Source organism: Habropoda laboriosa, unplaced genomic scaffold (genome assembly GCF_001263275.1).
Source record: "Habropoda laboriosa isolate 0110345459 unplaced genomic scaffold, ASM126327v1 scaffold143, whole genome shotgun sequence".
NCBI lineage: Eukaryota > Metazoa > Arthropoda > Insecta > Hymenoptera > Apidae > Habropoda > Habropoda laboriosa.
The window spans coordinates 2,884,425-2,908,774 of NW_017100404.1; the positions used below are offsets into that span (position 1 = coordinate 2,884,425).

The 24,350-nt window shown below is 35.4% G+C and overlaps 1 protein-coding gene across 1 annotated transcript in view; it reads left to right on the top strand.

The window, feature by feature from the left end:
• LOC108575339 overlaps positions 1 to 24,301 on the top strand; it is a 97,524-nt gene extending 73,223 nt beyond the window's left edge. The window contains exons 5-12 of the mRNA XM_017938105.1: positions 5,307 to 5,603; positions 9,632 to 9,733; positions 20,293 to 20,345; positions 20,433 to 20,540; positions 20,618 to 21,223; positions 21,300 to 21,410; positions 21,481 to 21,713; positions 23,229 to 24,301. Of these exons, the coding sequence (XP_017793594.1) occupies positions 5,307 to 5,603; positions 9,632 to 9,733; positions 20,293 to 20,345; positions 20,433 to 20,540; positions 20,618 to 21,223; positions 21,300 to 21,410; positions 21,481 to 21,713; positions 23,229 to 23,589 (1,871 nt within the window). The 3' untranslated portion in view covers positions 23,590 to 24,301. The remainder of the gene's footprint in view (positions 1 to 5,306; positions 5,604 to 9,631; positions 9,734 to 20,292; positions 20,346 to 20,432; positions 20,541 to 20,617; positions 21,224 to 21,299; positions 21,411 to 21,480; positions 21,714 to 23,228) is intronic.
• Positions 24,302 to 24,350: the final 49 nt, after the last annotated feature.

Below are 24,350 nucleotides of genomic sequence, written 5' to 3' on the forward strand. Positions count from 1 at the left end.
ACTGTGAAATTTCTTTCCAATTATTACTCAGCCGATTATAAACTGAACCGACAATCTATGGTTTTTCTTTTCTAAAGAATATATATTTAAATTATTATTTACGTTTCGTATCTAAATAGAATTTCACAAAAGAAAGGCAGAAATACGTCATGCTTGATCGCATACGTGTATTGAGCTAATTCGTGACAATCGTCGATGATTCCATAATTTAATCGAAGGGTAGGAGGATGTCGTAAGAGATTCCAGGACTTCTAGAAAAGCTTAGAAATTCATAGCAATCTCGTGTTCTGAGAATCGCGCGTCTTAATCGGTTCTCATGAAAGGAAGCGCAATGCAAACATCGCTAAACAGACTTGATAAACACTTTTTCTCTGCCTCGACTTTTATTTTTTGTGCGCCTTCTTTGTAACACAATTACGAATAACCGTGAATGATTCATCTTAAATGTCAAAAGGAACGAGGCACCGCGCGATTTACCGTATCGTTTGATGCGTAATGACTATGAAACAGAATGTAATGTTATGCAACGGCGTGCACGAGGGTCATTGGTCATTCAACCTGGCGTAGCATTGACACAATGTAGGTGCTGATTGACGTATGGAAACATGCGCGATCTGACATGATTACCTTGATATCTGTTTAGCGTGCAAATATCTTACGAAATGACAGGTGAGACGTTTGATTTAAGAGATACACTTATTCGTTCTCGCGCTGTCAATTCTACACGTTGACAACCCTTTTGTGAAATCTTACTTTAGAGAAACCTACGATCGACGAGAGAATAGGAAATATTAACCGGCGAATTTATCATATCGTTAATCAAAAAATTTGCATCTTATCGTACAAGAACGTCGTGCGTATTTTATTGCTTCAATTGAACAGGTAATACCAGACGTAATAATACGTCTTATTAATGTGATCGTAAATATGCTAGGTCATTCGCGAGAAATTTCATTTTTCTTTCAGAAAGGTGGCAATTTATGATACAAGAATGTCATGTGTATTTTATTATTTTAATTGAACAGATAATACAGGACGTAATAATACGTCTTATCAATATTCTTATAAGAATGATGTATCACTCACGAAAAATTTCACTTTTCTTTCAAAAAGATTCACTTTTATGTGTATTTTATTATTTCATTTAAATAGATAACACAAGACGTAATAACACGTCTTATTAATATTCCCATAAAAATGATATATTTCACGAGAAATTTCATTTTTCTTTCAAAAAGTTTCAAATGTATGACACAAGAATGTCATACCATATTTTATTATTTTAATGGAGCAGATAACACAAGACGTAATAATACGTCTTACTAATATTACCATAAAAATGATATATCATTCACGAGAAATTTCACTTTTCTTTCAAAAACTTTGAAATATATGATACAACATTATCTATATTTTATTTTTTCAATTGAACAGATATCACAAGACGTAATAATACGTCTTACTAATATTCCCATAAAAATGATATATCATTCACGAGAAATTTCACTTTTCTTTCAAAAAGTTTCAAATGTATGATACAAGAATGTCATACCATATTTTATTATTTTAATGGAACAGGTAACACAAGACGTAATAATACGTCTTACTAATATTCCTATAAAAATGATATATTTCACGAGAAATTTCACTTTTCTTTCAAAAAGTTTCAAATGTATGATACAAGAATGTCATACCATATTTTATTATTTTAATGGAACAGGTAACACAAGACGTAATAATACGTCTTACTAATATTCCTACAAAAATGATATATCATTCACGAGAAATTTCATTTTTCCTTCAAAAGCTTTGAAATATATGATACAACATTATCTACATTTTATTTTTTCAATTGAACAGATATCACAAGACGTAATAATACGTCTTATTAATATTCTTCTAAAAAAAGAAACGATACACCCTATAGGAAACAAGTGGATGTTTCTGTCGTCCCTCGTACACGCGTTCCCATATATTTTTCTAATAAAGATGCAGTGCTGTATTCTCATTAGTATAATGCTCTCCGTACTACAATTTGCGTAATGTGTCTTAATAAATTCAATTGCTACCGCTAAGCAGATGTCTCTCAATGTATAACAATGTAACGCTAGCCAGCGTGTAACAGGCAATGAGATCCAGCATCGAGCGGACTTCCATATAAAAGTACGCACGTAGACCTAAGCATCGTGTCTAACAACAAGGATCGCATTACGGAGCGTGAATCACTTAATATTAATCTAGTACAGCCACGTGGTACTGCGAACACAGACTACAACTACACTCGCAAATGATACGATGATTGCCTCCGATCGTGGCTTACGCGTGCACTAGGAACCCTAGACCAGACAAAGAATGTACGTCCGCCATTTTGTACGTCAGACATCAGACAGACAAACAAATATATACCTTCGACGATGCTCGGGAATAATTGATATTCATCTGTGGTGCACAGTAGATCGATTGTACATGTATCATTTAAATCTACGTGATCGTATTTTTACCCTTTCTTTTTTTCTCCTCTTTTTTTTTTTTTAAGTATTTTAAGCTGAACCGATTGACGCGGATTAGGGTCAAATAACGTGAACTTCTGAACGTCGAAATATCCAAATGGTACAAAAGATATTTTCGAAAGGATTGAAATTTTTATTAATGAATTTATAGTTGGGAATAAATTTGGATTAGGTGTTACGACCAATTTTTTCAAAAGTACTTCCAGCTGAGTAGATTAAAGTGGATTAGGGTGAAATATCGTGGACTTCTGAACATCAAAATGTCCAAATGGCACAAAAGACATTTTCGAAGGCAAGAATTCGAAATGTTTGTTAAATTTAATTCCGTCGGAAAGAAATTTGGATTAGGTATCAAGTAATTTCGATGACCACACAAGCCAAACAAATCTTAGCTCCGTTATACTTGAGAATTCTCAGGAACTGCGTGCATTTTATTATGCGCGGTGTACTATGTGCTTTAATATCCGCTACGCCTATTTAAAAGTCAAATTTGCCGATCCTATAGTAACTCTTCGTCAGCCAGCTAACCGTGGTGATTATTTATCTGAATGTGAACGGTCGATGCACGAATTGCGTAACGTTTCTTCGGGTCGCGTATGTGTTGACGACTGTCAGAATGAAAAATGAGCAATACATTACACGATCCCCCCGTGAGAAGTGGGCCATTGACCCAAGTAGGTGTAACGACATATTATTGCAGTAATCGTGTCTGCGAACGAGTCACCGCACAAATCTACCGAGCGGAGACGAAGATAGAGCGCGTCTAATTCGACGATTGAACCTGTCTCTCGTTTCTGCCTCGTCACAGTAGCCTTCTACTACTAGCCAGTTCCTTTCAGTGCCACTCGGTATTATGTAACGTGCACGTTCCTCGGTGATGCCACGCGTTCGCGAAAATCAATCCACATCCGTGACTTTGCCTGCCACTCGATCTTCCGCGATGAGGTCAATCTGTTTGAGCTCTCAAGGTCTTGGTACAAGGAACGATCGTGAACTCGGTATTTTTCTGACGATCCGACGGTTTCGTTTTAACGGAATTTTAAGGTTTCCGTTTTTTCTTTTCTTTGCTTGTTGGTACTTGAGAGAATTTTTGCAATTGTACGCTTGTGATTTGATTCGAGGGAAAGTTTGAGAGGGATCTAGTGATTTAGCTTGAGATTTTAAGCTCTGAGGAAAATTTCACAGGTTTTTCTTTGTTATATTTGGGAAAATTTTGGAATTCTGTGCTTATGATTTGATTAGAGATTTAAATTTTTAGAGAAGATCTCATGATTCAGCTTAAGATTTGACAAAATTCTTTTTCTTAAGTTAAGATTAAGACTCAAGTTAAACTTTGAGAGATCTCATAATTCAGCGTAAAATTTGACAAATTTTTTTTCTTAAATTGAGTTTAAGACTCGAGTCAAACTTTGAGAGAAGTTTAATAAAATTTCATAATTTAGTTTAAAATTGACAAATTGTTTTTCTTAATTTCAATTCAATTCCACTTAGATTTCAAGTTAGACTTTTCGTGTAAATGCGAAAGAGAACACGGGTAGCCGCTGTAGAAAAGAAATTCAGTTTCATAAGGTCCTTTGGTATTCGAGTTACATCACCGACCATCCAAACGAAAAAGCATGAACAGTTACACAAACAAAACGATTCGCCACCAGGACTTAATCCCCCACGAGGAACTTTACAAGACACACATCTTCAGACACATCAGCATACATCAAATCTACAATCTCACGTATCTATAAAAAAGCATCTTGTTCATAAAACGAACACAGGTGAAATATGTCGAAATGAATCATCGTAAAATTTCCACCTACCTATCCGAGGGAACAAGTCCTCAGCGACGTGGCATCTTTAGCATCGTAAAAACCGTTTGCATTTTTCCTGCGTAGTTTTAAGAGGGTTATAAAAGAGAAAATAAGGGTTGAGAGGGACATAGAGCATTGTGAAAACTTTCAGCGATTCATAAAGTCCACTGATGCGCTGTATTTGATAAAATATACCTAAATAGCGTTTTTGTACAGTGGTAGAGAATAAGAATGAAGGCAAACTTGTGAAAATCCTTGGTGAGGATCTATACTTGATAGAAAACCCCAAAATAGGGAATGAAAATGAGGACAGAGTTTTCTTTAAGACAGGTTAGAATTATGAGAATCGTTCTGAAGTCGTTAGGATTGTCTAACAGTCGTCTTCACATTGCAGGTTATGTTAAATTATTATTACCATAACTGTGTATTAAGTTATAGAATATAAATTATTTTTATCACTTATTTTAATAGATAAAGATATGATTGAAACGGTGTTTCACTCGTTATGCGAAGATGAACCCAGCTCACTGTGCAAATTGTTTAAAAAGTGAACGGGGCGTAGAATGGTCGAACTGTGTCGTGATAAGCTTATCGCAAACTACAGCTCGACCAAAGATTTCTGGTATCACTGTTGAAATATTCCTCCCAAAGAATGTTTCTCCCATAAGAATACCTCAACAGTAAGATAACTATATAATTTGATTTATCACTGCCTCCGTCCACTTTTCGAAAAATTTGCCTCAATTCGTCTTCATATAACAAGTGAAGTGGTTGAATTAATCATGAAATTTATGTAATAAAATATCGAATTAAAAAAGGTACCATAAAAACTAATTCCATGAAGTGTTAAATTTCAGAAACTATCAAATATTAATTCCACGAAATATTGAATTTTAAAACAATATCATGAAAATTAGTTCCGCGAAACGTTAAATAACAAAAAGTATCATGAAAGTTAATTTCACACATCTCGGTTTTCTCCCTAATTTTCCAGAAAACGCAGACTGCACTACGATTCGTTGTCGCGAGGGTCAAACGTGTCTGTCGGAGATGAAATCGGGACGACCACGTTGCGTGACCTGTACCTATCGTTGCCCCCGGAAGCGGGAGCGCGTCCGGAACCGGACACACCGTGATCGAGATCCATCGGCGACCATGTTGTGCGCCACTAACAATATCACCTATCCCAGCTGGTGTCACATCGTCAAGGACGCCTGCGTTACCGGCTTCGTCCTCGAGACGCGACACGCTGGACCCTGCAACGCCTACGACACGTCTCCTCTCTATATGGGTAAGTTCTCCACACGTGATTACGTAGATAACACACGTTCCTGGTCAATGAATACTGTTCTTGCTGGACTGTCCTTACTGAAAGTAGCCTCTGCTTAAGTAGTCCTGCTCGATGCTTCATGCTCACCTATACTGTCATTCGTGTTTCGATTCTAGATCGTTTCGTCGAATCATTTTTTTCATTGCTTCAAAATCTTCCTGGGTTTATTAATTTGTATGGGGATGGTGGTTTTAGGGGTGGAAATTTAAAATTAGGAATAGAATGTTTTAGTGATTTGAACGTTGGTCTTTGGTGGATTGTTTAATAAATTTTGATTGTAATTATGAAGAGATGCTTAAAGTGTGCATTTTGTAACATGGTAATAGTACGCTATATTTATTCAAATTTTGTCTACTTTAAGATAGAAATCTATGTTTACTATTCCTATTTAAGAAAATCGAAATTTGTACCTGTTAACCCTCTATACCTCTGTAACACCGTAGTAACTAATTTCTTTATAATAATTACTAATTCCTGCTTCTCTCGTCAAAATGCAAAATTGCAATTACCCGCAGTTTTTCTTCTCGTGAACAAGGAAAAATGAGGTTACAGAGGATTAATGGCTTAGTTTGATTAGAAAATAATATCACGCTAAATGCACTTTAATCCCGAACTCTGCTAAACCTTCACATTACACGACCAAAAACTTCACCAACAAAATACACCAAACTGCCGAACAATTATCATTCCTAAAAATTCCTCGTCAGCTCTTCAACCGCTCTCGTAAATCTGTTATAAAGCAGGCATTTACGTACCTCGTCCAAGTCCGATGTCAATAACCAGGCTGCCGCGTCGCGCCGGTGCAAAAACCTGGAAAGTTAAACGTCTCCTTAAAAACAACAAAAACGGAAGAACAAAAACAGAGAAAAGAAAAACACAAGAAGCGAGAGATGGAAAAATAAAAGCACAGAGAGACCCGTTTTTCATCGAGCAGAGCGAGGTGGAACGGTCGACGCCGGGCAGACAGTAACAGCGTGGCCGTCGACACTTCCATTCCGATTTCATTTCGCATTTAGCAAGGGATCGCCGATGTCGAGGGGCCGCGTTTCCCATGCCGTGATAAAGCGGAATACGCGTCTGGTCATTTATCTATTTCTCTCGGAGGCGTGGGCCATTCACGAGCCGTCTGCGCAGCAAGCGATCGTCGTAATCCAGCGTGGAATTCGCCTTGTTCGAGTCGCCTCTGAGAATATACGCGCCCACGCGCTCGCTTGTCTCGCCCGTTAAACACAGTCAATCGCGAAAACCCGGAGGAGAACTAGCCGTGGAATTCTAGAGTTCCGCTTGCGATGCCTCCGCCTCGCGTGTGTGCAGTCTCGTTTCGCGTTACGCTTCCTACCGTTCCGTTGTCGCCTTCGACACGGTCCATGGGAAACGATGCAACCTGACGAATCTCGTCGAAACGAATTCTCCTCGCTGCTTCTTCTTCTTATTCTCATTCTTCTACCTTCAAACCGTTGCTTTTCTATGTCTCGTGTAACTCTTCTTTCGGTGACTATTTCTTTTTGGCGGGAAAAGTTGGGAAAGTGACACAATATCTTCCACGGTCCGAATTTACAATTTTTTCCCTTCTTGTGAATAAATTTTCGCAAGAAAATTTCTCAGGAATTTTTCAGTAGATACCTGAATTTGCAAAATGCTTGAAAATGAATTTTTTGGCGGGAAAAGTTGGGGCAGTGTTATAATATCTTCCACGGTCCGAATTTACACAAGAATAATGCTTAAAAAGAGATATTCAAATGAAACAACAACTGTCTATTAAATAAATTACTAATTACTCCTTGCACACTATTTCAATATCCTCTAAAGAAACAGCATGTCTAACACATAATCTTATTCACAACATCTAGAATAAGTATACTTCCATTAACCTATCACGAAAAGCAAGAAAAAAAATAGTAAAATTGACGAAGCTTCACGCACGTAACTCTTTCCTCTCTTCCAATCGATAAAAAGCTCGGATATTGTTTTGCCCGTGCGTGCACGTTGTGTAGACGTAGAAACCTGTTGCATGTCGCGCGTGAACGGAAGACTTTACGCATCAGCTTCAAGCATCCTGAATTATCCTGTCTCCTATCTCGACCACAATCTACGATTTTTTTCCCAAACGACGACACAAAATTTATCGAACAACTGGCATGCTCTATTTGCCACGTGTATCAACGATATCAATAGAATTACGTTACATCGTAGAATTGCTGGGCTGTACAAATGTATTCTAACATCGATTACCATCTCATTAGCATTGGTCAGATATTATTTCTAACATTTCTGTTCCGCGAACCAGATCGCCACGTTTGAAATTATTAATTTTACATAACGGAATCGCACCTAGCCTGCTATAAATAACCGTGCTTATTTATACGGTGTCTCTCAGTCACGTATAAATAAACGACAATTCGAGTTGACGATATTTTTCTCCTATTATATATATTTGGTTCGCGGTATCGCCGTCGTATATCATATTTTGCACGCGTTTATATTTTCAACGGCTGTCCTCGTGCACAATCACGCACAGAATAGGCCTCCCTTTCTTTGAATTATAATGGGTGCAGTTGAACGCCGTGGTTCTTTCATGGCACGAACGTGCGTATATATCGTAATTACATCAGGAAACGATACAACGACGGTTCACTGTTACGCAAATTATAAGAGAGAGAGAGAGAGAGAGAGATCGTAACACGTTCGCGAACAGTAGCTTTTGAATAATTTGCATTGTCTTTACGCAGCAAACCATAAAGACGGAGGTAACGGTTTGGGTTCTGTTAGGCCGGGCCTGCAGATAAATTCAACTTCGTGACACGCATTCGGTACGGTGATTTTTATAACGCGATCTGAATACTGTCGATAATGAATAACGCGGGAAATCTGGCTCGTATGTAATCGTCAATCGGGAGTGTTGAAGAAAATATTCGTCGTGTTGCGTAAAACTGTCGATATTTCATGCTATTATGTTTTTCCACGCGTCGCTAATGTTACGTTAATTTCCAGCTGAATTTAAATGCGAAGAGTGTGTCGATGTGGAGTACATTGCTGCTCAAAAGTTTCGGATACTTTTCGTTACGTGGACAAACGAAGCTCTTTCGTCGTTTATGAATTAAAGTAATATTATAACAGTGTGAATCGAGCTCTTGTGGATAAATTTCCCACTATGAAAATTATAAGAAGCCTGGGGCAATGTTAAATTGGAAAAATTAATCGAGGAAATTCTGAAATCAAAGCAAGCGGTCACAAAAAAGGAAAGACAATCTTTTCACAAATTTGTATTGATAATATTGATAATCGATGCTACAACTATACCCGTTGTTTTCCCTAAAAAATAAGTGCATTATAATTCTAACTTCTACTTCTAATTTTAATTAAGTCAGAAAACTAGCATCTTCAAAACAAGTATTTTCCAAAGGGCAATTTCATTTCACTCGAAATTTCTGAACAGTACTGTACATCCATACGTAACGCTTTCGAGTCGTTTAAAAGCTATCACGATCATTCAGAAATCTTCAACTAGCTCCATTTTTGATCTCCAAGCATAAAGAGAGAGAGTGCCAAGACGAATTGACTCTCGTGCGTCATTTACATTTGAATTCCTCGTCGGCTCGCGTAGACGTCGTCGATCAACGCTGCCAATAATAACGAGCAAAGAATAAAGAAAAAAGGAAGAGTGAGAATCATATGAAATTAAAGTAACCAGTCCAACAGCATTCATTATCGTCCACTCGTGATATACGTAAGTACATACACTATATCTCGCGACAAAAGAAGAAAAAACAGAAAAACAAAAGCTTCACATCGAAGAAAAATGTTTGCTGTTCGACTGTTCGCGCGAGCTGTGTACAGTCGTCAATGTGTGGAAGATAGCATCGAATTCACAGCAGTTCGGTAGAGAGATCGGAGGAGATATCGAATCTTTCGTGTTGCCGTAGGCAGTCTATCCGGAACGGGCTTTAATTTAATAACCATCCCCCTTTGGTTTTGCTCCTTTGTTACAGAGGAGGACAACACCTCGAGCAATTACGGCGTCGATCTGGCAGACGAGGACGCGAGATTCGAGGACGCAGCCGAATCGTTATCGTACAACGGGCAGACTCATCGTTCTCTCGCGTTGTCGTAGCGCGCGATCGACCGATCGCTCGATCCTGTACGCCGCGACACGACGAGTCCCATAGATCTCTTCACGGTGCTCGCATGGAAGGATCACGCGGATGGATGAAACACGTCGTCGCTAAAGAGAAAAGTCCCGTTTCCGTGGATTTATCGTGGACGATCAGACTAGCACCGTCGCGTTCCAATTTTCGCGTCTAATTTCATTAGACCGTTTCTAGGGAAAAATCACGCGAAGACACGCAGACAGACACACACATATACATACACACATCATGTGAATTTTCTTCTCCGTTCGAAAAAGTTGCATCCGGGGGACATTTCGCGGAACGAAACGATCGTCAGACTTAGAGAGATCGACGGTTCCCTCTCCGGAGGATCTGAAACTAGGACGCGTACTTTTCGGACGGCATTTTATTGTGGAAACGCGCGCGATAAAGATTCGCGCCGGATAACATAGATTATTAAGGGCAGATCAGTATTCTTTTTCTCCGTTTTCGGGAGGATTTCAAGGTTTCGCACGGTTCGTTTTGCGCACAGGCGACGTTTTATGCTCGAAAGAAAAGGAAGCGGAAAGCTGGCGAATCGAGACGAATTAACACTTTCGCGATTTAAACGTGCCGCGATTTTTGCCAACAATGGTCGGGAGCCGTTTCAAGCAGGTTTGTATCTGTTTTCTCTCTCTCTCTCTCTCTCTCTCTCTCTCTCTCTCTCTCTCGCTCTTCGGTGTACATACTTTTGCGAATTTTATGCGCAGCCTAACTGTAGGAGGTTGATTTTTTTGCCGCGCCGCGAAATGTGTTTGATTATAATTTTTGCCGGTGGTTCGTTTCGAACAGCTGTGTACCTTGTTGAGAAACGATAGGTGAAAAATGAGAAGATCGATAAGTATCGGTTTCGAAGGTGAAACAACGATCGTTCGATGTTTTAAAAGTACAATGATACAAAATTATTACCCGGGGTAGATACTGTTTAAACATGTAAATTGCTGTAAGTATTGTTTCGTCGTCTGCTTTCTTTCTTCTGCCTTTTTAGTGTTATTTTTATTCGCATCAGTTCTAATGGATAAATGTACCACAGTGTTCTTTTGTATTAATTTATTATAATGTTAATTAATTTATTGTTCGATCTAATATCAATAAACGAAGTCTGATTGGAGATATCGTGTAAACTTAACATAACACACCAGCTTTCTCTTTTTTGCTCTTTGTCACTTTTAACAGGATAATATGTACCACAGTGTAAAATGAACTTTGACTGCCGATGCGTGTATTGCTGCAAAGATAGTAGTTGGAAAAACGAGCAAAAAATATTATTTCATTATACTTTTCGTTCATCTGCATTTCAAACACGACACTGAGAATTCTGTACACAACAGATTTCTCTCGTTATCTCGTAACAGTAGCATTGACCTGCAATCATTACGCGTTTTACTAAAAAAAAAAAAAAAAAAAAAAAAGGAAAACAAGGTAACATCTCACTAACTCTTAACATTCATTCACTAATCGAAGTACTCTTAAAACTATCGTGTCGCATACATTCTCTCGTTTCCTATTGTTGCATTAGGTGTAGAAATTCCTTCGATGTCTTCTTTCACAAGCTTGAATTTTTATTTAAAAAAAGAAAAACCGAACAGAATTTTCCCGCTTAAAATGGATGAATTTTTCGCGAAAAATTCCCTCTCGAACAAAGTACAGTGGCGTTGAATCCATAAAGATATCAAGATTTTGTAAAAAACAAAAAAGACAGCGAATTAATTTCTACACTGGATAAAAAAAGAAAAAAACAGTCAGGTATTGAAATTCACTCGGGACAATCAATCAAACAAGCCATATTCCAAGTGGCTCCTGACAGTCACCTAACAAATTCGTATCAACGATTCTACACATCATCCTGCAATAAACCGAGATTACTCATCGATCGCGAAAGTGTTAATGACGTCGAAAAGAAAAAAAAAACAGAGAGATCCACGCGATCTTTTCTAATGGACTTTAAAGTTAATTGATCCGTGTGCTCGTGTTATCAGTCGACGAGCCCTCGATCGTTTTACAAGTCCAAAGAGTGATACGAGAACGCAGCAGAACTAACTCGAAACTTAACAACTTAAGCGACACTCGCAGAACTAATCACAGTCATGTCATCTAGACAACAAGACCCATGAATTTCGCCTTTACGATCTTGAGTTGCACAACTGACCACCGTTTTCCATCACCAGAACTAATATATTCTCCTTGCGAGAAAGAAAAACAGAGAAGAAAGCCTACTCCTTCGTTAACACATTACGTACAGGTTTCACTTTGAACGAAACGGTTCGAGATTAGATTACGAGATTATGTCCATGTCACATCATAGACAGAAGTTATCGCTACCGTTCAAACTTCACGAGACAGGTGGAGCCTTGGATAAGACCGAGAGGCGAGCAAATCAGCCGCTCAGAAGTCGAAATGATTAAAGTACATTCGCTTTTTTTGATGCTCTTCAAATTTGAATACCGAAGCACGTGCTTGATAAATTTGAGAAATTTCGGCTTTTGAGCGGTTCGAATGTCGTTCGAAGCGAATTAAGGGTTAATTAGAAAAAGTTGTAAATGTCGAAGATGAATCGTTGGACGAGGATAAAGTTAGACGAGAAAGAATTAGTCTACGGTCAAATTTGCTAGAAAATTCTAGAGTTCTCGTGAATAAACTGGCGGGAATTTTTCTGTGAAATTGCACGTTTAGAGGGGGAGGAGAAAGTAGAGAATAGAAAAATGCACTTAAGGAACTTAGATATTTGGTGGGAAATTTCAGAAATAGAGAATTGTACACAATTTTCGTTTGAAGAGATTAAGTTTGATAAAATATGAAGACAAATGAAATTTTTTATAATTCTATTTATTTATTTATTGCAAATGTTTCTATCGTTATAGCTGAAATTTATCATTTGTTACTACTTGTTTTGAATACGTGTGACTATTCTTTCGAAAAATTGGTGAAAGTGCAATTTACAAAATTGCAAGTGTGCTATTGTTATTTTAGCAACGATTTTTCTAGGAGAAGAAGGGACTGATCTTTACATTTTAAAACAGCCGACACGAAGACCCCATCGTTCGAAGATTTAGCTTGAATTTTCGCGGCAAAGAAGATGCAAAAGTTTTATATTTCAATTAAAAAGACTACTAATTTCGCGCGAATAAGTATTATTCAGTTTCACGTGCAAAACTTACCGACAAACAATAAATTCTACAATCGTTTCAAAAATTAAGAACAAATTTCTGATCATTTTCGTGAAAATGATTTTTCAAAAATACAAATTTCCATCTGTTTTTGTCATCGATAAGCTCGAAGATTGGAAAAATTGCGAAGAAAACGATCAGCGAAGCAAGATCATCCTGCACTCTCTCTAATCAGATTCAAGAACGGACGCTTCCTTTTATCGAAATGTATCACCTCGCGTACATAACACCTCTTAAATAACAATTGAAATTCCACGAAGCAGCGTCGTGGTCGTCGTCGATGTCTTTTCATTGTGTCGTGTCGTGTCGTGTCGAAGGAATTTTGTCCGCTTGAACGAGGAAACACTTTGTGCTTAGAATCGACGCTTAACGATCACGGGTATAAGTTATGTATTCTTAAACGCGCGTACAATATTAGACAGTCCATATCTCCGATATCAGTCTGCAACAGTTTCGATCGTTTCAATGCCTTCAGTCTGGCGCCAGTAGAATTCCCATAATATTCGTACTTAATTTATGTTAGGTTTACGGTCGGCGCTAACAGCTACGCTTATTCGCCCGGATTTTATCAGCCATAGTCACGTATCCGTGTGATTTTTTCCGGTCGTTTCCAGGGAACCGCTATTGAAATTCAATTAAGCAACCACGAAAAGAACGGAACAAGTAATCAAGGATACTAAGTTGCATATTGGAAAATGATAGAGCGGTCACTGTCGTTAATTTTGTTTAACTTATGCACCGTATTACGTCTCGTAACTTTCATCGGAGCTAGTTGAAATGTGACGAATTTTTTCCCGCTGTTTGAAATGTGTCGTAAATGTACGATTCTCATTTTTTTTCACGTTTATAGGAACAATGAAATATTATTGTAAATTCTGATTTTTAAATTTCTAATTTTCCAAATTTGCAAATTTCAATTTCTCGATTTCTAATTTTCTAAATTTGTAAATTACGATTTTAAAATTTCTAATTTTCCAAATTTGCACGGTTCAATTTTTAGATTTCTAATTTCCCAAATTTGCAAAGTTCGATTTTTAGATTTCTAATTTTCCGAATTTGCAAATTTCAATTTCTCGATTTCTAATTTTCTAAATTTGTAAATTACGATTTTTAGATTTCTAATTTCCTAAATTTGCAAAGTTCGATTTTTAAATTTCTAATTTCCCAAATTTGCAAATTTCAATTTGTAAATTTCTAAATTTCCAAGTTTGTAAACTTCGATTTTTAAATTTCTAAATTTCATAACTTTTATCGATTCTCTCATTTCCACTTCAGAGCGAGATTTTTACTAATGTTCTCCAATTAATATCAGAGATTGTTCTCTTAGTATACCGACACAAACGCTGTGCCAAATTTTCTATCGCATCTCTATACGAAAGAAACTTTTATATTCCGCAATTTATCCTTTTTGTCGAACATCATTTTCTCTCCACCTTTAACAATCCTCTTTTCGAAGCCCGCTATTTTTCTTAGCTTCTTTGCCCGACAAGCTCTGTCCCATGAGGCTGTAATTTTGCGGAATGCAAACTTCTCATGGCTACAATCCCCGAGAAACAATTAACGTTCCTGACAGGTGCAAAAGTGTTCCACGAAACGGGGAGACAACGCGACACCCGCGTTGGAAAAATACAAGATTGGAATTACATTGCAATACCGTCATACGTCGCTTAAAAAGAATTATTTCTCAGATATCCTTATAAAGAAACACGTTTCTTTGGTACAACAAATGCTAGCTAATTTATTAACGCGGCGTACACTTTTCGGTTCCAACGAAATGATTCAGAAGCAAGAAATTTTACTACGTTTAACAAAAAAAAATAAGAAAACATTCTCTAGTACCACTAAACATTCCTATTCACTTCATCGTTTCAAGTAAAGTCAAACATTATTTCAAAAACTAATCGTTCACTGAAAAATTGAATTCATAAATAAGTAAATTTCAATATAATTCAGAGGGCAAATGAAAAAGAAATTTTAACACGTTTAACAAAAAATATGTTCACCAGTACCACTGAAAATTTATATTCATTTCATCGATATTATCTTGAAGAACAATTATTCCCCAATTACGATAAAAAATGAAAGAAAAGACTGGTAAATTCATTCGATAATAATTTCAATATAATTTCAGAGGGGAAATGAAAATGATCTACTTTCGAATCACACGAAAACCAGCTCGAATTCGAAAAATTCTCTCCGGATAATTTCATTCCTGCATGGTGACGTGTACGATGACATTACGAATCCGAACCGTAATAAATTCATACTCATTCCGACATTTACGCGGGTATATATATACTTGTGCAATCCGGTATTCGATATTTCTACCCAAGCCTTTGTCTCACGTATTCTGTTCACCTACAATGAGATTACGCAAACCAGAACGGACGCTTTATCCGATGAGATCTGTCTAAATCGTCGCGTAGAGAACGCGGTGCATTCGGGGGGATGGAAAAACGGGGGAAAACAAAAAAATTATGCAATCGTACCGAAACGGCGAGCGAAAGAAAAAAGATAAAGAAACGCGAACCAGATATTACTCCGGTGACACTTGCGACTTGTTGAACACTGAGTCGGGTGTTCATGAACTGTGAACGGTGAAATCGTTTTTAGATGGAAATGCAATTGTATGCGATAAATATAGTTCCTGTATTATACATAACGTATATAAATTTAATATAAATTATTCTATTTAGTAGCTTTATATTATTCTAACAGTAGTACATTGTGCGAACCAAAAGAAAAGAACAAAAAAATCCACACGTCATGTTGATATCTGTCGTAATCTTATTCGTCGATGTCGATTCAAGATATAAACTCTCGAGAGAGCGTTTCAGAAACCTACTCGAAATAGTCCTTTTCTTTTTTTTTTCTCTCTCTCTCTCTTTCCGGTGAGAGATTCGATGTTCGATCGAACGCTGACGATGATCGAAATGAAGGGAATGCGGAGGTGTATCGTATCGGTAGTGTCGAGCAAGGGACAATAAAGACAACCTAGGAAATAATTATGTGTACGTGCTCTGTTTCTCTTTCGACGAGATAGAACGTGAAACGAGAGAAAATAGCGAAAGAGAAGGAGAGGAGGGAAATCGTCGGTGAAAATGCAGTGAACATTTGTTGACACGTATCGATTTTAACATTTTTGCCGGGTGTTGATGTCTGGTTTAGTTTATTCGAGGAAATCCTGCAGTGGCTTCTGGTGAAAATTAATTTCCAAATTTGTAAATTTCCATTTTTCAATTTCTAAGCTTATAATTTCCTAAATTTGTAAATTTCCATCTTTAAATTTCTAATTTTGTAAATTTGCAAAGCTCGATTTTGCAATTTCTCGATTTCTAATTTTCTACATTTGCAAACTTCTAAATTTCTAACTTTCTACGATCGCAAATTTCGATTTTTAAAGGTCTAAACTTCTAATTCTCCAAATTTGAAAATTTCGATCTTTAAATTTCTAAATTTCATCATTTTCATCGATCATTTCAATTCAATTTCAAAATAAATACAAATTCACAATTACCGCATTGTATTGCTGAGTAGGCAAGACAGATTTTGCCGCAAAATTATCTTCACAGTTTCGCCAGCTCAAATCGTGCATTAATAATTTGGAGAAAATTAGACGGCAAATTGAAATATCGAATATAGCAAAAATCTGTAGCGAAAATGCTGGTTTGTTCGTAATTTAAAAAATTGAAGAATAGAATGATGTGCGTATACAGAATGATTCTAGTAACTAGAACATACTATAACTCTGTTCCAAGTGAAATTAGCAAAAAATCGTAGAGAAAGATTTTGCACTACTTCACAAATTCTGCAATTACGCTTCTTTTCTGAATGAAACTGCACATTTCTTTCACGTAGATCGACTCTTTGATTCGTTCCACGTATGAAGGTACAAGTATATTCAAAGAAAACAACACTTTGCAAGATGTTTGAAAATTTTAATCAAGCGTATGTTTCAAAAATTTGAAATGTCGATTCTTCTAACATTTTCAAATACTGTTCTACACAAAATGTTCCAAAGAGTCATCCACGTGACAAAAAATGTGCCTTTCAATTAAAAAAAAAAAATAAAAAAAACGTGCAAGTGCACTGATGCATTTGCAAAAAATAATCTTAAAATAATCTTAAACTGCTAGAATCACTCTGTACAATATTTCTATCATTTCTATCATCGGTGTTACTCAAACTGTCGAATATTTGACTAGATTCGTCGTGCTAATTTTCAACTGTCCCCATTTCCACGTACACTGTTGTCAGTAACGATAGAAATAATGCTGCATATTCGACTCGTCGAACGGCACAGGTAAATTGATCGTGCTAGACAACGGAATCGGCGATTGCGATTAAATATAAATATAACTCGTCGATACACTGCTCAATTAAGAAACTAATGCAAACTATCGGAAAATAACGAACGAAATTATTTTCAAATTGGTATCTTCGAATAATACAATTGTATTTGTCACACTTACCGTTTTGTTTCGTAATGTTATTTATTTTTTCTAAATGTTATTATTATGGAAGCTCCACTCTAAGCGAGAGACTTGTAATAAATTCTATTATGCTTGATTCGTTGATACGGTTAACTTATTTAATAACGAAGCACGGAGTAATTACGTATCTCTGATTAAATTATAACGTTGTTATCGTTCATCAAGACTGCATTTTTTCAATTCGTTCATACACAATTCTCGATTTGTAAATTTTCACGTTTCAAAACAAACGAACTGGCGCATATCATAAAAAAAAAAAAAAAATCTAACATCGCCCCGTGATAAACTCTGTGCACTGACCAAGAGAACTTTGGCACAGATTTTTCCGTAGAGATTAATGCAACGCATGATTTCGAGAATGTCCAAATATTAGTTATATTTCCGTCGTATACGTCTTGAACACGTTGTTACTTATCCGGAAATATTGTAAAAAATTGTGTTCCGGATAGAAAAATTCGATAAATGAATTCATCGTTATCGACGAAATTCTGCAAAATGAACGTTGCATCGCGTATTTTGCAAAATTCTTTCCTCGAATTTTCCAAAGATTTTATAAATAATTTACTGCCCGTTTGCATCGGTTCGAGAAGCGTATGACGTATTAAACGATGTGTTTGTAAATTTGATTTCGTCTTCTGAAATAACACCGTCACTGTCGAAAATCTACGTTTATATGTAACACGTTGATACGAAATTATGCATTACGAAATATGTTCGCGGTACGTCAAAAGTAACATATGGTATTGAATTTGTGATATAATGTAAACGAACAATATTATAATATTTACATCCTTACTGTTAAGAACATGGCGAAAAGGAACGAGTAATGCAAGAATAACTAAATTCTTTTCCTCTAAGAAAAAGGAAAAAAAAAAATCGAATACAAATTTACCGAAACCTTTCTTCTAAATTGGCAAATGGTCGAGAATCTTCGACTTCGCGACAGTTCTCAAAAATCGGTTAAACTCAACCGAATTAAATTCATAAATTTCCCAAAAAAAAAAAAAAAAAAAAAAAACACTCTACTCTAATTTACACTGATATTTCTGCGATTCTAGCTTAAGTTCAAGTATTCTCGTAATTTTCTAAAAGCACGTGTCCAACATATCGCACGATTCACGTAAAAATGTGTACAATTAAGGCAAGATAGACCGATGAATAAACACTAGGTGATATACAATAGGAAGCCCGTGTAAATTAAATTAAGTGTCTCTTAGCTTCCAAGATAATTTTAAAATCGAGAAATCGTCGATCAGCAAACGGAAGAATTGAAAAAAAAAAAAAAAAAATAAAAAAAAAAGAGAGAAAAGAAGTAGAAGAATCGAGAGAAACGCGGCGAAGCGTAAAATCGAGACAGAACGTTTCGGAAGATAGAATCCATGCACGCCTATGTACCTAAAATAATCGACAGTAATCATTGTAAAGAGTATATACAGTCGGGGCTGCAGTCGTTTCCGCGACAGACATAAACAGGATAGCCTAATAATCATTGATTAATTTCTTAAGTTTCGAGAATGCTTTATCTAGGCGGTTACGAAGTGGATTAACTTATAAATAAATGAAACGAGTAAATAAATGAATTTATATATGTATACATATTATATGTATTTACGAGAACGATCTATTTATATATACGTATACTCTGTGTATACGTATATATACATATGTGTCTGTATGTGTATATTTTGGTGTATATACATACATATACATATCTATCGGTTAGCAACTACTTTCAAGACTGTGGAACATCATAGGTGTATAAATGTTTAAATAAATTATTATAACGTGGCAATAAAATATTTGTTGTAATTATTCCTCAATTCCTTCCTGTATTGTGTAGCAACAGATTTTTCGGAATAATTCTACGATTACATATCGACGTCAATATGGCGTCGTAAAATGTACGATATATCGAAAGTTTACGATTCACAGCGATTTTTATGCGTCAAACTTCATACATATATGAAATAAATTAGTTGGAATTTTATTGTATTTTAGCTCCTCGAATAATTAAATTGAAACTATTTCACACGAAATATTTTAAGTTATTATATCGGGTATACGTATATCTACGTAATAATTTGAAAATAATCGATCGATAATTTCGTATAGGTTAAGAAATAGAAAGCTCAGTGATGCTGATGAAAATTATGTAAATTACGTCGGATGTTGTAAAAACGTAACAGTATTACGTATGTACACGAGGAAAATTTTGATAACATGTTATCGAGAAGATTATATTCTTTTCACGATTTAAAATAAAACAATCTTGGATTTCTATAAATTGATCCGGTATTTCGAAATATTTCGAACAAGCAATCGAAATTTCAATACGAATATGTTTCTTGTCAAGAATATTTCTAGTCAGAATGTTTTAATTTATTCGTGAGTAATCATATTAACAATTAGCTGCTTATAAGTTAATATTAACACTATAATTTAATAATATGATATAATATATTGCTTATTATTACTGATATTGAGAAAGTGGATGTAAAATGGAGGGAAATTTCGAGCAAAGGTAATATTGCAAAAACAACTTACGTGATTGACGAGTTGCGCAATAAGATCACCTTATCACAAATGCTGTTCACGTTTCAAAGACATGTCGTATACAATAATTTGGATTTGCACATTTCCACAAATGACACAACACTTTATATAATCAAACTTCTATTGTAACTTTAAACTTCTACACGTTTGAATGTTCAACCATTTTCACTAAACCGTTTTTGAACAAAGTTGAGGCAGCACCTGTCGTTCCGATTGTATAGACATCTGGTAGATAACCTTTCACCTTCTTTAACCGTGTAGTACGCATTTTAGAGGTTATGTTCATCAGTACAGTTTGTAAACAATAGCAAAGGCTATCGTAGTAAAAAAGTTACGTTCTTGGTAACGATGAGGAAAAGTTTGATAAAATGATTAACGTATTATTTTAAATTTGCATATTTTATTGCTGCAACTTTTCACTGCACATAGGAAGCAATAATAAATTATATAAGAATTCATGTGATACCCATTTGTAATAAAATGTATTTAAAATTCTTCGTTACTTTGTGCATTTTTCATTTAAATTATGCCTGGGAGGTTTGTATTGACAATTTGATTTTGTAAAACTTTTAAATGCGTCATTACTGTGCAGTACGAAAATCTAACCTTTACAGATACCGGAGAATTTTGCGAAAACAGGTCATTCGAATAATTGGGCGGTATTAGTTGATACATCACGATTTTGGTTTAATTATCGACATGTTGCAAATGTGTTATCTATTTATCGAAGCGTTAAACGCTTAGGAATTCCAGACTCACAGATCATTCTAATGATAGCAGATGATATGGCCTGCAATCCAAGAAATCCTAGACCAGCAACTGTGTTCAATAACATCAAGCAACATATTAATGTTTATGGAGATGATGTAGAAGTAGATTACAGGGGTTATGAAGTTACTGTAGAAAATTTTGTTAGATTATTAACCGGTCGATTAGCACCAGAGACACCAAGATCTAAGAAGCTGTTAACAGACGAAGGGTCTAATATCTTGATTTATCTTACTGGTCATGGTGGAAATGGATTTCTAAAATTTCAAGATTCTGAAGAAATCACTAGTAAAGAACTTGGAGATGCATTGGAGCAAATGTGGCAGAAAAGAAGATATCATGAAATTTTGTTTATTGTTGATACTTGCCAGGCAAGTTCAATGTATGAGACATTTTATTCTCCAAACATTTTAGCAGTTGCTTCTAGTTTAGTAGGAGAAGAGTCACTTTCTGTGAGTGACAAGTTTCATTCTATTTTGTTTACAATTTTTTAGTTGAACAGTTCCATGTTTTCTATTTTGTTTACAGCATCACTTGGATCCTGCTATTGGTGTTTATATTATAGATAGATATACATTTTATGCATTGGATTTTCTAGAAAAAGTAGAACCATCTAGTCCCAGAACTTTAGGAGAATTTGTAAGTTGTACAAAAAGCGATTAAAATGAAATTTATTATGATTATAAATTAACGAATTTATTTCTTCCAGCTTAAAGTATGTCCTAAGCATTATTGCTTATCAACTGTAGGAGTTAGGAAGGATTTATTTAGAAGAGATCCTGATAAAGTACCGGTCACAGATTTCTTTGGATCACTGAGGCCTATAGAATTAACTACAAGTATAATGAACGTTCTGCCTCTAAAAACAAACAAAACAACATCTATTGAACCGAAAAGGAAGTATTCCTACCTCGCACAATTTCCCGATGTAACAAAGTTTACGTGATTCTTAGAAATAAATACGAACTTCCGTAAAGAAAAAGAATTATGTTTGCTTTTTAAATATTTAAACAAAAAAAACAACGTAAAACAATAAACTATTTAATGTTAATAAAAGAAAATATTTCCTGAGATACTCTGACTAGTGTTTACATTGCCATACCGAATACTGCTTACAAAAAACGTAAACATCTCGAACCTACACGATACGTTGCAAACTGTGTTTTTATTTTTTCAAAGTTACTACAAAAGGTATGTATATTGAATAAAGTCAATAAACGCGTTTGTGACTCAGAACGACAAAATATCAGTTTGCTGTTTCTTAAGAACAGCTGGAGTAAGAGATAACAGAATACTGTTAAAATGTCGAGACATGTGATACTAATAAAGCATAACATATTCTTATTCTATAGTTCAGTATTAAACTGTAAAACAAATTTCCAAATAGCATTAAATAATAAAATATTTACGCGAGTAATCGTATCGTACATTGTTTTTTATTAAATCCAATTTTTTATGAATCGTAATGTGTAAATATTAATTCGAGCTACCATTACATAACAAGAAATCATTTTTCTAACTTCAATTCCTCTACAATTTAATAACTGGAATTTTATCGTCAATCTTAAAATTCTTCACGAAGTTATTCGCTCTATTGAACAACTAGAAGTAGCGAAACATTTAATTCTTGTCTTTGTATCACCTTCATTTTTATTTACCGAGTATGCTGACAGAATATGAATTACAAATGTCAATGAATTGCGACGAATTTAACCTTGACCTAGAAATGTGAAAATTGTCATGGTCGAAGTTATGATTTCTGGAATTATCTCTTAACGCTCAGAAATTGTCAACCTTTAACATTCAAGAAGAAAAACTTCGTTTAACTATAGCATCAGCGTTTGAAATACTAAACATTTCTACGTATCGTTCGCGCAATGTCAATTCTACGTACTATGCCTATGAAATGCGATAGACGAAACTCTGCGTAATGATTTCAAAGCGGTGTCTGTATAAGTCACATATATAAGTATGATATCAGTCATCGTAAACACCAGTCAGTGAAACGAGACTGATAGTGCCGCACGAGAATTTTAATCAATCTAATCGTCCGTGAACATACAGCAAAATCATTGAAATCAGTTTTTCTGTAACTTCCTTCAAAGTGAGTATTTGTGATATTTAACAATGCCGACGAGAAAACCTGAGGAAAACGCAGTTTTCATATTCTTTCGTCGATTATTTATATTTTCATAAATTAATTTTTGCACGTTACCGAAATTTTTAATCGTAAGCTATCCTTTTGTTACCTTACTTTTTCATTCTTTACAAAAGATTATCTGCATTTTACTCCCTATTATCACTAATATCACGAATTTCTTCTGACTTTCGATGTTCTTCTATGTTAACATTAACTTGAACGTATAATAATTTTGAACTTTAATATTACAACCGAAACATTCGAATCTCGTCACTCGTATTTTGTCGTACTTTTTTTGAAATACCTAGTTCCGAAAGGCACAATTTTTTTCAGATGCGTTTCCTGCTTTCCTATTTGTCAATACTTCTTTCAATCTGTACGTTGTCATTCGCGCTCAGATTGAATGATAAATTTGTCGAGGTACATGAAATTGACAAAAACATATTAGAGAATCAACTACCCCCTCAAGAACCGGCGAATCATTCATTTCCAACGAAGCCAACGGTTCCTCAGATTCCAATCTGTGCAAGGGAAGGACACTTCAGGGATCCATATAACTGCAGAAAATTCTATTTCTGTCAATATCAAAACGCAATTCCTAAGGCTTTCTACTGTCAACTGGGTCTAGTATTTGATACGTTTACGAACACCTGCACCTCTGGCTATGTAGATTGTTGATCGGTTAGTTCGACGCAACGTTCGAAGATCAAAACAATTCCTTTGACTGTGTTATTGTATTTATTCATTCTCTTGTAAGCTTTTGTAAATAATCTACAGCGTTTCTATATTTATTTATATAAAATATTCTTCTTAAATTAATTGTGCAAGTTACTTAGTAACTAAAATACTACGAAGTGCATTCTTTATTGGATATGAAATGTGTACGAAGCGTTATTCTCGTTGCTTGCCGGTGAGTAATATTAAATTAGAAAGTTATATGGCGAAATTTGTAAATAAAATGAAATACTTAACTGCGTATAAACAACAGTTTAGAATTAACAGAGAGCGCAGTTCAAATGAAAAAGTTTCTCCTGTAGAAAGTTGACGAATAATATACGTACAACAAGGGTAGAATGAATCATGATTTTATTTGTTATATAATAATATCTACAATAAAAATACCACATCGTTTGAAAAACAATTTTCGTTACAATTATACAGTGATTTTATATAATAATATAATATTTAGGTTTTCGTTCCAAATAAGATGTAGCGACGAACATACACCTCGCAGTGGGAGTGAGAAAATACATTTTTTTTTGTTGCAAATTCCACATTGATTTCTTCACTCAGCGTTATTTCTTTCATTTTATTTTTTTTTTTCATCTTTTTTTTTTTATGCAATACGCAACGAACACACTCGAAACGACATTCAACGACGCGACGTAGTCGTCTCGTTATCGTGTTTTTCACTCTCACGGTTGTTATAATATTCTCGC